We start from the raw sequence: 17,205 nt of genomic DNA, 5'->3' as shown, positions 1-17,205 counted from the left end.
ACCAACTCTGCAAATTGTCCACCTCGTTTAGATTATGGGCTCATTAGTACCTGAAATGGGTGTGACAAAGGAGACATCCAATACACACAGTGCTGGTGGTCCTCCAGGAAAGTGGCTGAGAACCACTGTATTAAATCATAGGACATATATAAACATATTTGAAACTTTTAGGCAACACAAAGCAATGTATGATTACCTCAACAGCAGAATGACCATTTAAATCCTGTGACATGTGTACCAAATGCCCAGAGACGTTGACAAAAACTTCCACTGTAATTGCCACTGTGAGTCCATGCCATGGTTCATTCCTTGCATCCACCTGGAAATGTGGAAGACCAATGGTGTCATTGCATACTGTGGCTAGCACATAGCGGCATGTGCCCTGGAAGTCAAAGAAGGTTCTATCAAAAGACATGTAATGAGGGTCTCCGGAAGCAGAGCAACGTGCTTGTGGACGAGGATGGCAGCCATATTCGCCATCCAACACTTGGCAGACTTCCTCTTCCCTGCAAGATGCTGGTGTGCACTGGACATTTCCAGTAATTCCATCACAAACACACAAGAACTGGCACCCTTGACCATGCCAGAATCTCTGTCTAGCCTGATAATACCTCCCAGAGTAGTGACAACCACAACCCATGGGGGGCACACAGTGATCTCCAGTTAACACATTTCCATCATTACACTGACATCCCTCCTGGCACTGCAAGCTGCACTGGAATGGGAATGAGAGGCTGGGGCAGGATGCAGGACAGGAGGTGCCACATACTTCATAATGGGTATTATTTGGACAGATGGGTTCTGGAATTTAAAAAAACAAACATAAATACAATGTCAGAAAAAATTTACTTTACAGTTACATGAAATCGAGTTTTAGTCAGCACATCCTAAAAATATATGCTTACCACAGTTGGTGACATTTCTCCAGTCTTCTACCGCAACTCCATTCTGTTGACAAAGCAGTGTGTAACCTCGCAGAGCCTCACATAGAGCCTCTTTGGCACCTTGTGTTTGCTCCAGCAACTGAACACAATCAGCAATTCGCTGTTGAGGATTAAATGTCCTGCTGCACTCAGCGAACGGTCCATCAAGCAAAGCCATGATACCACACTGTTGACTGAACTGGCTCCTGCTCTGAAAATGTCCTGGCTCCCAGCTGTTGAATGGCTCCTCACAATGGGCTGACAGGGATCCATCACGCCAACTGCCCGCAAACAGTTGAGTGTCGTTTAAAAGGACGCCATCTGGTGTGTAAAACTCATCAGCGATATTTCCATTCAGGTTTCCACACAGACCTCCAAGTGTGCCATTGTAGGTGCTTGGCGCTGTGATGCGGACAATGTGTGGCCAGTCGGCCCTCACTGTCACCCCAAAGTTTGTTTCCAAAACAAAACCCCTCACACTGCTGTGATAGATGCGGATTTGACCAGAGCCAACACTGACAGGCAAACCAACCATCTGTCCATCCACCTGAAGAGATAAAGTATAAAGAGACTTTTTCATGTTGCAGATAGATTGAAAGATAATGCAGCAATGCTCTCATACTCAAAGATTCACATGCGAATGTTTTGCATTACCTTTACATTGCTTCCCTCTCCCATTTCAATGGAGACCTGGATTCCTCCTGCCTCGAACTTCAAAAACCTGGAAAAGTTCTGAAAACCTCTGGGTACTTTCTCCACGGTCAATACAAAGTGTGGCAAAGAGCATTGCCCCATTACTCTAGCTAGGGTCAGTCCACATGCTCCAGCATATCTGAAAATTTGCCCGTCAAAGGTGTGATATGATCCTAGATCTTCAACTGAGCAGGTAGCATAACCAATTGGTCTGCAGCCTCTGACACCATTATGGACCTCACACACCTCTCCTGGACCACACTGATACTGATGGCAGATCATTGACATGTTGCTGCACACACATTGTCTCCCACAGTCACTGTCCAACACTACCGATTGTCCTTCAGCGTAATAAAAACCCTCAAACGTACAACCACAGTTTGCTTGAGGCACACACACTCCAGCACTTTGAATGTACCCAGGATCACAGATACAACTTTCCTGATTTGGCAAGGGGCAGTTCATTGGGGCGGATGGATTATTACATGTTGCTGGGCAGCCTGTTCCTTGAGGCTCAAAATGACTGTGTTCAGGGCACTGAATTTCTGGAAATGGAGAAAGAAAATAGAGAATATGCATCAACTCCTGAAATGTTTCAATGTAGTCAGATATTTGTTCTATTCAAATCATTATTCTCTGCAGGAGACCTACCACAAAATCCTTGCTGCCTCCACTGCCCAAGGTGTACACCCTGTTGTTGGCACTGAGTGGCATACACATTCAGAGCCTGGCACAAAATTGGCTGGTACCCTTCTCCCAAACAAAGGTCATAGACACAGTTCTCCATGTACGTCTGTGGCGCAAGAACAGAATGGCAAGCGGCAAATGGACCAGCAACATCTCCAAGGATTCCACAGTGGTTTGTGTCACTGTAACGATTTGTTTCATCAGTGGTGCAAACGGCACAAGCCAGACCTGTGCACCTGACATTATGGCACTCAGGGTCTGTGTCACTATCTACTTTCCAACTGTTGGCAAAGTCCACATCTGAGCTTAAGATCTCCCCACTGGGTGAACGGAAGTCATCATCAGAGCGCAGGTTATTGTTTCCACACAGACCGCAGGTGGCATTCTGATAGTCATATGGTACAGATATCCTGACGTAGCTGTATGCATCATATGTAACAAGCAGACCAAAGTCTGTGCTGATGGCCAAAGAAAAACCTGACTGATAGACTTGGATGGAGCCATTGCGTAGGGAGAACGGTGTTGCTGCAAAGCTTCCATTAATCTGAATAAAATAAAAATGAAAAACAATGAATTAGAAAATTGATACAAGACAGCAATTGAGAGAGAATGAAAATAAATGCTTATACTGACCCTTGCTTCATAGTTGTGACCTCTGACCAGTTCAATTACTTTATTATAGACAAACACTCTAACCATCCGTGTCCAAGACACATGCGTGCTACCCCTATGCTCATTTTTGCCTTCAATGCGATAATATGGCAATCCAATACCGCAAGCCTAAACAAAGATTAAAGGATTATTGGCAGATCCACAGCTATTACACAATAAACAGAAAGCCACTATAGAGCAGATGTAGCTTCTCAGAATCGTGCTTCTGAGAGTTCAAATCTAACGCCATCAAACACCTGATTCAGCCAATCAAAATATTAATGGCTACTATAAAACCATAGACAGGTATGTTGAAGCAGGGTTGGAGCTGTAATCTGCAGGATGGAAGCTTAGCAACACCTACAATGGAGAAATACTAACCTCTGATAGAACGTATGTGCAGGTCCCTTGAAAGTGAAAAACCTGATTGTCAAACGTGTAGTAGTGAGGATCACCAGAGATGGTACATGTTTGACGTGGAATGTTCTGGCAAGAGAATTGGAAGGCAGCTGGACGACAGGCTTGGGAATAACTGCATGGCTTCTGGCTACACTGAAGACCACTGTTGGTACAAATGCATTTCTGCCGGCAGGTGGCATCACTCCAGAAAGAGTCTCCAAGCTGCACTGCACTACCTAGAAAATAAGTTCACAAGGCTTCAAACTTTAAATTGCTGAATGTTCAATGAATAAATATATTATCAAGATTTTCTTTGCTAAGTTAAAGCAATTTAAAAATAACAATTAATTTATTTAGTCTAGGACAGAAATGTCATTCTGCCAATGTTAGTTCCAAAAATCCCCAGTTTGCAGCAACATATAAGAAATTGTATAAGTGGTACAAGTATGTTTTACATTTACATTTACATTTAGTCCTTTAGTAGATGCTTTTATCCAAAGCGACTTACAAATGAGGACAAGGAAGCAATTTACACAACTAAGAGCAACAATGAATAAGTACTAAAGGCAAGTTTCAGGTCTGTAAAGTCTAAGAAGGGAAGTGTTAGTAGTTTTTTTTTTTTTTTTTTTTTGTACAGTTAGTGTGATATTCAAAGAGGCAATTGCAGATTGCCTCTTTGCAACGTTTTAGCAGGGGTATTAAATAAAGGAAGGAAAGAGGCCCTCCATGATAAAAAATGTGGACACCCTCAATCTAGGAGCACAGCAGGCTAAGACAAAAAAAAAAAAAAGACCATACCATTAAACTGACAACCCCGTGATCCATGATCTGTTCTGAAGGCCCATCTGCCTGGCACATTGACATTGCTGCTGTATGTCAAGTTTGTGAAGTTATTCGAGAAAGATCCAGGAATTGAGAAATGGTATGTAGAGTTGATGGTGTCATAACCAGCCTGTAATAATTATGATAAAACACTTTAAGTATCTTATTTACAATATCTTTTAACTATGTTTATTTTAGGGCCCAATTACACAATTACACTAGTGCGTTTTAGTTTTAAAATGGGGTTTTAGAATGAAAACGATCTGCGTCCACACTAGTGTTCCATCCAGCGTTTCTGAACAGCTCTCCGTCTACACGAAAACAACTGAAACGCACATCACGTGACCGCGACCACACACACGCACGCACACACACGCGCATCAAACGGCATATTCCCTGACTTTGGTCTTTTGAATCTATTACTTGTTCTCAGGTAACGTGTTTTGGCTGAGCGCAAAGATAAGTTAATGTAACCATGTACATTCTGTATATTGACTGATCGCTTGCCTTTATTTCCTTTAATGTATAAAATTATTGTATGTTATACTTTTATAATGGCCATTATTGATTGTTAAAACTGATATTCAGCAAAAGAGGGTATGTTTTGTATTTTTAATGAAAATGAAAGGAGCCAGTGATGTTATAGGCTCTGTCTTGTTATAAATATCCACACAGTGAAGATGACGCTCGTATATGCAGCATGACGCCTCAACATTTCTGCTGTCTGTTAAGTTGTTAATATCAAATGAAAATAGGCAGTTCTTTAAATCATGTTTTCATTTTATCGTTGAGAAAGTTATAGTAGCCTGGGTAATGTGAATAAGGTTATAAAGTACACTGTTCCCTTTGAAGATTTACCGGACATGTCGTCGTGAGTTTGTTTTCCATATCAAACTTGCGAAGTCTGAACTTACAAGGAGAGGATGCAGGACTGAACTTTGTGTAGGCTACCTAATATTGCGGAAAAGCTCCAATCAGAGAGGCGAATGTCTGCAGCCCCGCCTACATTTTCAGATGTCTCCGTTTTCCCCTATCCACACTGAGACGGAGCAGCAGCGTTTTAGAATGAAAACAGCCTATTCAGCGTTTAAAAAATGCTCCGTTTTCGGCGCACGAAAACTCCAGCGTAGTGTGGACGGATGGGTAACCATAGCAAAACGTATGCATTTTAAAACGAAAACACATTAGTGTAAATGGGGACTTAGTTGCCATGTTAGTCGCACCTGTATCGTACGTTGAGCTGGAGCAATTGTTCCATAATTCATCAATACAAATGTGTAATGGCCATCTGAAATCAAAACCACTTGGAAAGATGTTTCCTGAAAAATACAATTATAAATGTGCTGGTCAATACCAATTAAAACAGTTCTTGTAGGTAATTACAAGAATCATAGAATATGTAACAATTATTCTTTCTTTGGTTCATTCATTTTCGTTTCTCCAATATGTTATCAATCAAGGACAGGAATCAAGTTAGGATATTTACCGTTCTTGATTGAGGAAAATATGCTACTCTGTCCCATGTTGCTACAAAGACCCATGAAGCAGAGAAGCTCAGATCAGGGAAGTATTGGTTAATGTCTTGTGTGGCCTCTGTGAGCACACTGCTGTTGGTGTACTGACGATATGAAACCACACCATTCCCACTGGTGTCCAAATCTGTCCAGAATGGAGCAATGATGTCTCTTGTACCATAACCTGGGAACCTGTATGGCGTATAGCTGCTAAACTGCCCATTAAAAGTCAAGTCTCCATTGTTGTTGACCTGAAACAGATTAACATGACTTATAATGTACAGTTTATTTAAAACAATGCAAGTTATTATTATCACGGTTAGAAATATCTACAGGCTACAAGACTGTTAAGGAATCTGTACAAGGTTGAAAACATGTTTGAATGAACAAGTTTGCTTTGTATACTGACTTACATAAATTTGACTATATCTTTGTCCAAAAAAAATGAACTGTTGCAGAAGGTAGATCACAGATGAACTGCCATCATCAGAACGAGCAATCACTGTGTCTCCATCACCAAATGGATAAAACACAGCTGTGGAAATTTGGATTTATATCAAAGTGAAGCCATATTAGCAAATTGTATGAATGTTTGCATGCATTTATTTAATAACTATTTACTTTTTCAATAAAAATTGAAAACAAATTACAAATGAGTTCAAACATACCTGGGGGGATTGGCCTGGTGGTGGTCATGGGACTCTGTCCTGAAAAGAAAGAGTTAAAAAAGAGAGATTTTTAACATTACAGGCTAATTCTTGTAGGTGCAGTATGTAAGTTTGACACCCAGTGGTTGAACTAAGTATTACATTGTTTGATCAAAACAAAGGCAAGCCCAGGTTGCCAGGTTAACAACCAACAGGATCAAGTCTTGAGCCTATAGGCTTATTTTAAATCATGTTCTAAATAAATGCAATGGTACGCAATAGAAGTAAAGGTTTCCATATTCAAAGGAGTTTTTGTTCTAATCAACACCTCGAATTAACATATTAGAAATGGCTTCTATTGTTTGGAGGTGAACAACAGAAAACCCACAACGATCACCTTAGGTGCACCTCATGTGCTTTATTCAGCGTTAAATGCTAATAATGCGAGTTTGAATGCCATTTTACATGACATGTATTGCCATACTACTGAAAGCTGCAGCAGATAGTTTCACCTTTGATATTGAAAATAAAACAAACCATTTAAAACTGAACTTTAAAACTGTGACTCAAATCCAACACATATCAGTGATTCACCATGTACATTTAATCAAGTTAAAGAGGTTTAATATGTACCATTTTGTGAGTGTGTGCATATTCTGTGCTTCTGAATGGCTGTATTTATATTTCTGTCAGGATTCGTCTAGTGCAAACAGCTTAATTGCTTATCATTGTCACGTAGCATGTTGTCAGCACGCAGGGTTACAATATAACCTACTCACCTAATGTTTAGGCTTGTCATTTTTATATTATTTGCTAATTAATAACCTTATTTGGAATTCTGAATCTGCGTCTCATTTGTTAGTCTGCTACTGTCCACCGGAGGTCGCATATCAGTCATGAACACATGCTTTGAGAGTCTTCCTGCCTGAATGGAATATGTGGTTTTCCAGCAAGGCAACCCCGTGTGCTGAAATATAATCAGCTAAGCTGGCAATGGGTGGGTTAAAAGTACCAAAACAAAGACAGTGATCTACGAATGCGATTATTTTTTTTTTTTAAGAAGTGCAATTAATTAGTTAATTTTTTTTTATCGATTGACAGCACTAAATTAATTAAAGCTATTAAAAAGCAGGGACTACGCAAAAGGAAAGTGAAAGTGATAAAACATTTTTAGTAATGCATGATATATTTTTCAGAGTGGAATGTTAAAGCATATTAGGCTGCTCAATTCAACAGGACTTGATATTTTTATTGTTGGAAATGTTGACTGACTAGTAGTTTATTTATCATGTTGAATGAAGTGTTGACTAAATTATAGGGAAAATTTTTTAAAGGTTCAAGGAACCCTGGAGTACTTTTTTTGAAATGTTACCAGATTTGTGTGTGTTGAGCATCAGTAAAGACAACGTTACACCTGTTACCTATAATTGTTGGGAAAACTGGATAATTATGAGCTTTTGTCAGCTAATTTTTTCTTACGGGTTTAAAATATTTTTTGCAGCGGGATCAAAATTGATGACGTAGCACAAAACTGCAAGTGGAGTGATGACGCGTCAGTTTCTCATTATTATGCATAGCAGAGTTTTCTAATCCTATGAGAAGTTTTTTGCTGGTTTACAGCAAGCATTTTTGTGGGGAGAGCTGTATGAGAATTAGAGAATGGCGGACTTTGTCTTTTATCAGTGGAGGTCGTTATCATCAGGTTACCATTGAGACACATCGCCTTTATCAGTGCTGCTGTGTTCGCACATGTTTAAAATCCTCCAGATTACCGGCAGGGTTATTGGTTGATATAGACAGGGCAAGAGACTACATTGCTATAAACTGTGTCAGCATTCAGACCCAGGGATTAAGGACGAGAAGTCATCCTCATTTATAGTGTTTATGTGAACATGATTATCTTTATAATGATAAAACAAATTGTGGTTATGTGTATATGAAATTACCAATGACAAATGTAGCAGGGCATTAAATTACTTACTGTTTATTTCTTTGCATTTTAACTTTGTAAACTATAAAATCATGGGTCTCATGGTTTGTGTCTCGTTTTGTGAGCCAATAGACAGTTCGCTCCACTCTTTTTCCCCTTCACTGCCGGCCACTCCCACTCCTCCCTCTTCTCCACGCCCATCTCGAAGCAAATTTTTTTATTTCTTTTTAATTTTCTGAGGTAGACTTGAACTGAAAAAGAGGGTTTTATCGCCCTTTAAACACGAGAAATAACCGAGTTAGTGGCGACATCTAGCGGCGGTGTGGATCTGTCCTGTCATTGAGGTACAATTATAAAACATTATTTAGGTTTTCAGAGTCTTGAAAATAAGACATTATGTTAGGTCCTTCATACCCGACTTTCCTGTTTTGCCCTCTGGAAACCATTTAGATTCTTTACTTTCCTGTAATTTATTAGTTAAAGCTTCATTTCTATATTCCATAATCTACTTCTGAATCGGTCATCTTCCCTCACAGATAACATTAGGAGTGCTTAGTAAGAGGTTCGATTTCGAATGACCTGTGGGACGATATTCTTAAACAAATATACATATATACATACATATATATATATATATATATATATATATATATAGGGGGGTTCTCGTCTTCCTTTTTTTTTTGTCTTCAGCTAATCACATGCCTGATCAACCTGATTTATTTTTTTATTTTTTATTTTTTTGTGAAAGACTGCCTTGTATCCATGAAAAGCAAGATTGTTTTAAAAGGGCTTCTGCCAAAAATGCAGAATCAATTCTTTTCTAAGCCCTGAATCAATATCGGAATTACTTTTGCACACTGGAGGGAAATGACGTTGCGGTGTTCAAAACAACAATCTGAAGGGTGACACCATAGCTGAAGTATTACATTTAGACAGGTGTGGACAGGTGTAGACTATTTTAGTCACGCAAAGCTTATGTAGACTGTGTTCTTCTTTATGACTGGGTTTATATGCATGGAAGTGTTGTTCAGCCACTGAAAACGTCTGGCAAAAGATTGATTTTTTTAAAGTTTATGGAGTACCTTTTACAGCATCGATATTATACTCGGTTAAATAGACCCGAGCATGTGTGTAGTTGTTCAAGTGTAAAAGGAGCTGAAAACAAGCAATGTACGAGGATCAGCGAGCACAACTGAAAATGAAAAGTCACTCGTTGGCTTGGTAACATAAATATAAATGTAATGTAAAAAGGTGACAGGATATTTCTGTTTTAGTACTCTTTTTTTCTGATCTAATTTTATTTAGTTTAATAACAAAACATAAGTAAATAGTGTTCTTCCACCTAACCAGCTTTACTGAGGTGAAGTTTGATTTATTTTCACACATTTGTTCATTTTTGAACAGTGACAGCCTGTGACAAAGTTTTGAGGAAATATAATTTCTGCAAAATAATGTACCAAAAAAAGAAGTACATTTTTTATTATGTAAACAAATAATTGCAATATTGACAGAAGAGATAAAAAAATAACGTTATTTTTTTACTAAAAGATACAATCTAATCAGTTCAAACCATACTTGAAGGAAACAAACGGCAGAAATAATTCTAGTTTCTACAGTTATTTCTAGCACAGATACATATTTTGGATGCCGCAATATCTTTTACATCTTTTTTAAGTGTGCAATCAGAAAGATTTTTACACTAGCAACATTTTTTACTAAATGATGACAAAATTACTAAACAAATCATTGTTACTGAAAGATTTATTTTTAATGACATTTTGATAAAACTCTTACCATTAACCAACATGAGTAGTGACGCACACAACAAGATTGGAAACCTCATTGTGGCAGACTGCTCCTTGAGACGTCAGTGATCTGTAGAAATGAACACAAAGAACATAGACAAATGCATTATTGGTCAAGATTTTAAGAATGTATTTAAAATTCTCTCTCTTTTTTTTCAACAATGCTGCATTTGCCTGATATTAATACAGCCTGTGAAAAAGTGAAGTAGCAGTTAGGTTTTCTATTTGAATACATTTCAAAATGTATAAATTATTCTTGTGACAGCAGAAGATTTTAACAGGCAGTATTCTAGTCTCCAGTGTTGCATCGTATTATTTTATCTGTACTATATGCTCTGTAAATTAATACAGCTTTGGTGAACATAAAAGACTTTCAGAAAAGAAAAGAAACAACACATTTTTTACAGTTTATATAAACAATCTGCATTTTGAAACAAAATAAAACAATTAAAAATAAACAAAAAGTTTATATTCTGCATAAAATTGAAATCATTTATTAATGTATTCAAGAATATGAAATTAGTTCTGAAATAATTTTGTTATTTAAGGCTTTTACAAAATTTATAAATATGATATATATATATATATATATATATATATATATACAAATATACACACACACACACACACATATATATATATGTTTATATATATATATATATATATATATATATGTTTATATATATATGAAATATATATATATATATATATATATATATATATATATATATATATATATATATATATATATATATATATATATATATATATATATATATATATATCTTTTCACAGTATGTCTGAGATATTTTTTTATGGAAGTACTATAATAAAAACTGCATAGAAGTGTCTTGAAAAATATCTAGTAAAATATTTTTTACTATCATCATGGCAAAGATAAAATAATTATTAGAGATGATGAGTTAATAAAAATATTATGTTTAAAACTGTTGATAACGTCTTCTCTCCATTAAACAAAAACTGGGGGAAAAAATAAACAGAGGCTAATAATTCTGACTTCAACTGTGTTAAACTAGGCAGGTTAGGGTAAATAGGCAAGTTATTGTACAATGATGGTTTGTTCTGTAGATTATCTAGAAAAAATCTAGTTTAAAGGGGCTAATAATTTTGTCCCTAAAATGGTGTTTAAAATAAAAAATAAAAAAAATTTTCAGAATAAAAAATATTATCAGACATACTGTGAAAATTTCCTTGTTGTTAAACATTCATTTGGGAAATATTTTAAAAAGAAGAAAAAAAAATCCAAGGTGGCTAACAATTCTGACTTCAACTCTGTGTGTATATTTATAAATATATTATTTTAACTAAGCAATGCATACATTTATTAAATATATATAAAAAATAGTCATAGGAAGACTAAAGATAAAATAATAATAATAAATATTATTAATAATTATATGTATAAAAAAAAAACATTGTAAAGAATAATTATAGTCAGATGAGATGAACGAGTAGTAACTTTACCTGAGTTGCTGCTGCAGAGTAAATCAGAATGATTCCCTCTTCATCAGTTAAACCAGAGCACAATGAAGCTGAGCTGGACGTTTAATGAGTATTATTGATAAATGTGGGTGGGCCATTATGGGTAACCATTCTCAACAATAACTTTAAACCAGTTTTTCCATTAGTTGAATGCATGGCATGCTGTGCGATTACCTGACCTTTAATGCTTTCACTTCCTTGTATTTTTGAAGGAACAGAATCTAGTCACGTAGAAACCTTAAATCATGTCTATCTAATATTTGATTTGTATAGTTATTTTGTCATCTAATTACGTGTCCACGATATAAAGCACACCATTTACATTTATTTCTGTGTGAACACTATTTTTTACAGGAAAAAAGGCAGAATACTGCACCAACCATGCATTAGAGTATATCATTAGATAAAGGTTTAATTAAATATGTGAACAAATGACATGTGAAATCAAATAAATACAAAAAATAAAAAAATAAATGAATACACTCATTTTATAGTAAGAAACAAAATGTTAATTTACTCATTTTGAGCAATAAGGATCATGATGCATATAGTCTTGATTGTTCAGAGGGTTCAGGGTTTACAGTATAAAATCGGTGTTAATTTACTATACAGTATACAGTGGATTTCCTTTAGAGTATAATATAGCTGCTACATCACTTTATAATATATAGTGTTGGTATTAGCCTGGTGATGAGCGGTGCCTGGTTTTCTCCAAACTCAACGCCTGGCATTCACTTCAAAGACTTCAATTTTATTCTCACCAGATTTTTATTCTCTCATCTCATCTCATCTGTTGAAATTCTTGATTCTGTGCATTATTTTCGCTGAAACGCACAGGTAGTTCCAGTCAGTTTTGTTCACAGTTCGAAATAAATGCGCTTCTCCCAAACTTTTATAATTACCATAGCAACTCGCATGTGCTGCACAGGAAACCGATGGGGACTGTTAATGGTGGACGGGCATAATTAGGAAAATACTCATAAATTATGCCACAAAATCAAGTTTTAAGAGTTTTTCAAGCGAGAATATAGTTATTTTAAAGTCAAGTCTTATGTATAAGGATAGCACGTGTTTAAAAATGTTGGAGGCTCCAGGCGAACTGCTCCTCCCCGAGCTATGCTTTATATCGGCTAGACCATCTCTGGACCTGCAATTGGATCTAATCTCTTGCATCTCTGTTGTTGAAACATGATATATAAATAATCTTTTGTGTATCTAGCAGTCAGTCTTTGCACTTTTTAACCTGTTATTTGTTCTCAGGTGTATTTTTGGGCAGAACGCAGAGATAAGTTTAATGATTTATTTATGACTATAAGTAATGTAATATTACACTTTAAAAAAAAAAAAGATAAAGCAGAATGTTCTCCTACCTGTACCGATATGTTTTTTTCTTGTGCTAAATTTCCCTACATATTTTACAGCAACAATTTCTGAAATGGGCTTTGGCTGCTTCTTCTTTAACACATTTTATGCGCCCTTAAACTGGCGTTTGATGAGTTACAGCTTTGTGAATGTTTTATTTCATGTGTATACACATGACTTGTATAGATTAATGTGTTTCTAATAATCGTAACGTTATTCTACTTAAAGCAGCGATTGCAGTCTTTTAGTTGGATCAATTCCATGAGATCATTTGGCTAACCTAATACTTTGCCTCCACATCGTGCATTAAAATCCTTTAACACACAGCAAGCCATTGATTATCTCTTACTTATGGTCTGAGAGTCCTTCAGATGCCTTTTGGCAAGTTCCAGGCGTAATTCAGCTTTCGTCTGGCCATTCTACCACACAGGCGTGGAGCTGGAGCTCAAACAAAGTGACCATCGAGTTATTGATCACCTCCCTGACTAAAGCTGCAGTCACACTGGGCTTTTCCTCCCGTAGACTTCCATTCATACGCACGCAAATGCGTCAAACTGGAAACGCAGGGTCATGCGTCAAATTTCACAGGTAGCTGCGATGCAAAGTTCAAGCTTGGTGAACTCTGACCAGCGAAATCGCATCACTTGACTGCGTGAGATCGATCTAGAACATGGAGCAATCGCTCACTTTTTTAAATGCCTAATAAGCTTGTTTAATCCCACTCCTTTTCGCAGTGCTGCACGACAGAATATCGCATGCTCAAACTCTAATGTGACTGCAGCTTTAGGCCCTTCTTCCCTGATCACACAGCTAAGATGGCCGGCCAGCTCTAGCAAGAGTCCTGGTAGTTGAAACATCTTTCACTTATGGATGATGGAGGCGACTGTGCTCATTGAAACTTTCAGAGCAGCTCAAATCTTTCTGTAACCTTTGCCAGCCCTGTGCCTTAAGAAAATTCCTTTGTCTTCATGCTTGGTTTGTGCTTTGACATGCACTGCCAACACTGGAGACAGGTGAATGACTTTTCAAATCATGTCTAATCAGCTGAATTTACCACAGGTGAACTTTAATTAAGCTGCTGAAACATCTCAAGAATGATCAGCGGAAACAGAATGTACCTGAGATTAAAATAGAACTTCACGGTGAAGGCTGTGAATACTTATGTACATTTGATTTTTCAGGTTTGGTCTTTTTTAATAAATTAAAAAAGCAAAAATTGTGTAGAATTTTGAGAAAATAAATTAATTTACTCCATACTACAGAGTATAAAATAGCTGTTAATTTACTATAAATATACAGCAGATTTGTTCTATAAAAAAGCTGCTAATGTACTGCACAGTATATAGCAGATTTACTCTACAGTATAAAATAGCTGCTAATGGTGTATACTTTTAAGTTTTGAAGACCATCCAAAACTGAAAACCATCCTGTTCACATGAAAAAAATTGTGTTAACATAAGTGCGTGTGCTGTTCTGTTGAGCTTAAAAATTGGCTGACATGACAAAAAAGCTTAAATGTCAGAAACATGACACTTCGTACTGTACTGGTGAACGGAAAACGTGATCAAAGCATGTGTCATCTGTATGACTCTGATTATAAAGCACCTGCATGCCAAGAATGCTGCAAATCGACTTTAGCGTAATGATGGAGATGTGCTTTAGATGGCTGTCAGAATTAATTGTGCGTGGTTGACCAGGAAAGAGATCATAGTGAAGAAAGAGAAAGAGATTGTACTGGTGTGTCATCGCTGAACTTTTACTTTCAGTATGTTAGGTGATGATTAAGCATTTTGATCAAGCATTGGTGGTCACTGTGTAAATGAAACAGTGGATCAATCAATCAGGCTTTTTGTTTTTCAAAGTAGATTTTTAATCTATTATCTAACATTTACGAATGAGACTTTACTGTAGAGTGTTACCTGTTTACTCTGAAGATGTATAAAGCAATACACTAAACATTTCCCTTTGGTATAACTTTTTTTTCTCAGCCTAGGTTAATATCATGATAATACAGCATAACATGATAAAATTTTCAGTGTTCGATTAATAGAAGTTTTTATTTCAGCTCATATTGGCCAGCCCTAACTAGTATATTTTAGGGTGCTTTCACACCTAGACTTTTGTTTCGCAACCTGTCTTGTTTACTCAGTTAGCGCGTTTCGTTTGGCATATGTGAAACCAGCAATCGCACTCAGATCTGCGCCAAAACATTTGCTCGATTGAAACGAACTCTGGAGCAGATCGATTGTAAAGAGGAAGCAAACGATCCGAGCCCGGCTACATCACAGTGTTTTATGGATATGTAATTGGCATACGGCTATGTGAAGAGAGAATTAGGAGTAGGGCGGGAGGTTGTTCCAGATATCACAAGACTCCCGGAAGTTTCAAGAGTCTCCCGCAAATGCACAGAGACTCCCGAATGCCTGCAAACGAGTGATAATCTCCTGGTAATTGTGCGTCTTCCTCCCAATCCTCAAATACATTGCGCATCATTCTCACTCCTTCCCACCGCATCCCTCCTCGCTCTTCAGACACGTGGTGCGCACCCTGTCAAACACCACCAAACCACCACAACGCTGAACAATGTAAGGAGAGTTTACTCACATATGACTTGTTTTTGGTCCGTTTAGAAACTTTGCAGTGTGAAAGCGAACCGCACCAAGAACAAAGAGCAACATTGTAACAATTTTAATCCCTGTTTCGAAACAACTGAATGGATTCACAGGTGTGAAAGCACCCTTAGGGTGCTTTCACACCTACACTTTTGTTTCAGAACGCATCTCGTTTGCCCAGTTAGCGCGGTTCGATTGTCATATGTGAACAGGGCAATCGCGATCTGTTCCACACCAAAGTAATCGCTCTGAGATCGCTTGAATGAGGTGGTCTCGGCTCGATTGAAACGAACCCTGGAGCAGTTCGATTGCAGTGAGAAAGTGATCCGATCCGAGCGCGGTTATATCACAGTGTTTTATGGATATGTAATAGGCTTACGGCTATATGGAGAGAGAATTATGAGTAGGGCGGGAAGTTTCGCGAGTCTCCGAATGCCCGCAAACGAGTGATGATCTCCCCGTAATCTCGCGTCTTCCTCCCGGTCCTCAAATAGGCATCGTCGCGCACCCTTCTCACCCCTCCCCACCGCATCTCTCCTCAGACACGTCGGGCGCGCGCACCCTGTCAATCACCACCAAACCACCACCTCTCCTGACAGCTTAGCGGGACGCTGCAAAATAAACCCTGACACTCTGACTAATGTAAGGAGAGTTTACTCGCACGTGACTTGTTTTAGCTCTTTTGGTCTGATTAGAAACTTTGCAGTGTGAAAGCGAACCGCTCCAAGAGCAAAGAGCAACAATGTAACATTTGTAATCTCTGTTTCGGAACAACTGAATCGATTCACAGGTGTGAAAGCACCCTTAGACAAATTCATGGTACCAACTTTGTGTGGACAGTTTGGTGGTGTACTTTTCTGGCGTGTACATCACTGCATTGCACAAAGCAAGGTCCATGAAGTCACAGATGACATTGGTGTGGAGGAACTTGACTGGCCTTGAGAGTCCTGACCTCAACCCATCTGAACATGAGAGCGGACACTATAAACCGAGCCTTCTCATCCAACATAAGAAAATGACCTCACAAAGGTGCTTCTAGATCAGTGGTTCCCAAAGTGGGGGACAATGACCGGGGATAGCATGATGATTTCCAAAAGTCAAATCAATTTTAGGCCCCATTTACACTAATGTTTTTTTTGTTTAAAGAATGAAAATGATCCAGGTACAAACTGACGTTTCATCTGACATTTCTGAACAGCTCTTCACCCACACTACACCGCTGAAACACGCATCACGTGGCTACACATTGCATGCGTTGAAAGCTACTTCAGCATATTCTTGTGTCTGAGCTCCAGGCAGTCAGCAGGAGCTCTGAGCACACCTGCCCAGCTGAGAGCCGCCAAACATCGACCAGTCCATGCTGAATCTACCGCTGGCCTCTTCAGGGTAACCAAAACGCTCAATTTTCAAGACTCGAAAACTCAGAGGTAGTGTGGATGGAAGGCATAACCATAGCAAAATTTAAGCTTTTTAAAACAAAAATGAATGTGTAAATGAGGCCTTATTAAACAATTAGAATTGCTGAAAAAACAACAACATGAAAATTTTGTATATTTATAACTATTTCTGAGGAATGTGGGGGTCGCGAGTCACTGCATTGTTATTTTGGGGGTCGCGGGCTGCAAAGTTTGGGAACCCCTTTTCTAGATGAATGGTC

General features: G+C 37.9%; 2 protein-coding genes across 2 annotated transcripts in view; both read right to left on the bottom strand.

Annotated features, from left to right (window-relative positions):
- si:ch211-39f2.3 overlaps positions 1-11,600 on the bottom strand; it is a 97,095-nt gene extending 85,495 nt beyond the window's left edge. Inside the window, exon 1 of the mRNA XM_009306880.5 lies at positions 11,557-11,600. The gene's annotated coding sequence lies outside the window, so the exon portion shown is untranslated. The remainder of the gene's footprint in view (positions 1-11,556) is intronic.
- Positions 1-17,205, bottom strand: part of LOC110437733 (alpha-tectorin) — a 47,377-nt gene that overhangs the window by 24,074 nt on the left and 6,098 nt on the right. Inside the window, exons 3-14 of the mRNA XM_021480403.3 lie at positions 10,061-10,141; positions 6,358-6,396; positions 6,103-6,224; positions 5,662-5,940; positions 5,399-5,494; positions 4,152-4,305; positions 3,336-3,589; positions 2,937-3,083; positions 2,268-2,847; positions 1,578-2,161; positions 906-1,470; positions 197-801 (exon numbers count right to left, since the gene is read on the bottom strand). Of these exons, the coding sequence (XP_021336078.3) occupies positions 197-801; positions 906-1,470; positions 1,578-2,161; positions 2,268-2,847; positions 2,937-3,083; positions 3,336-3,589; positions 4,152-4,305; positions 5,399-5,494; positions 5,662-5,940; positions 6,103-6,224; positions 6,358-6,396; positions 10,061-10,109 (3,474 nt within the window). The 5' untranslated portion in view covers positions 10,110-10,141. The remainder of the gene's footprint in view (positions 1-196; positions 802-905; positions 1,471-1,577; positions 2,162-2,267; positions 2,848-2,936; positions 3,084-3,335; positions 3,590-4,151; positions 4,306-5,398; positions 5,495-5,661; positions 5,941-6,102; positions 6,225-6,357; positions 6,397-10,060; positions 10,142-17,205) is intronic.

Source organism: Danio rerio, chromosome 12 (assembly GCF_049306965.1).
Source record: "Danio rerio strain Tuebingen ecotype United States chromosome 12, GRCz12tu, whole genome shotgun sequence".
NCBI lineage: Eukaryota > Metazoa > Chordata > Actinopteri > Cypriniformes > Danionidae > Danio > Danio rerio.
Note: the sequence above shows the minus strand (reverse complement) of the source record. Positions and strands in the feature narration are given on the sequence as shown.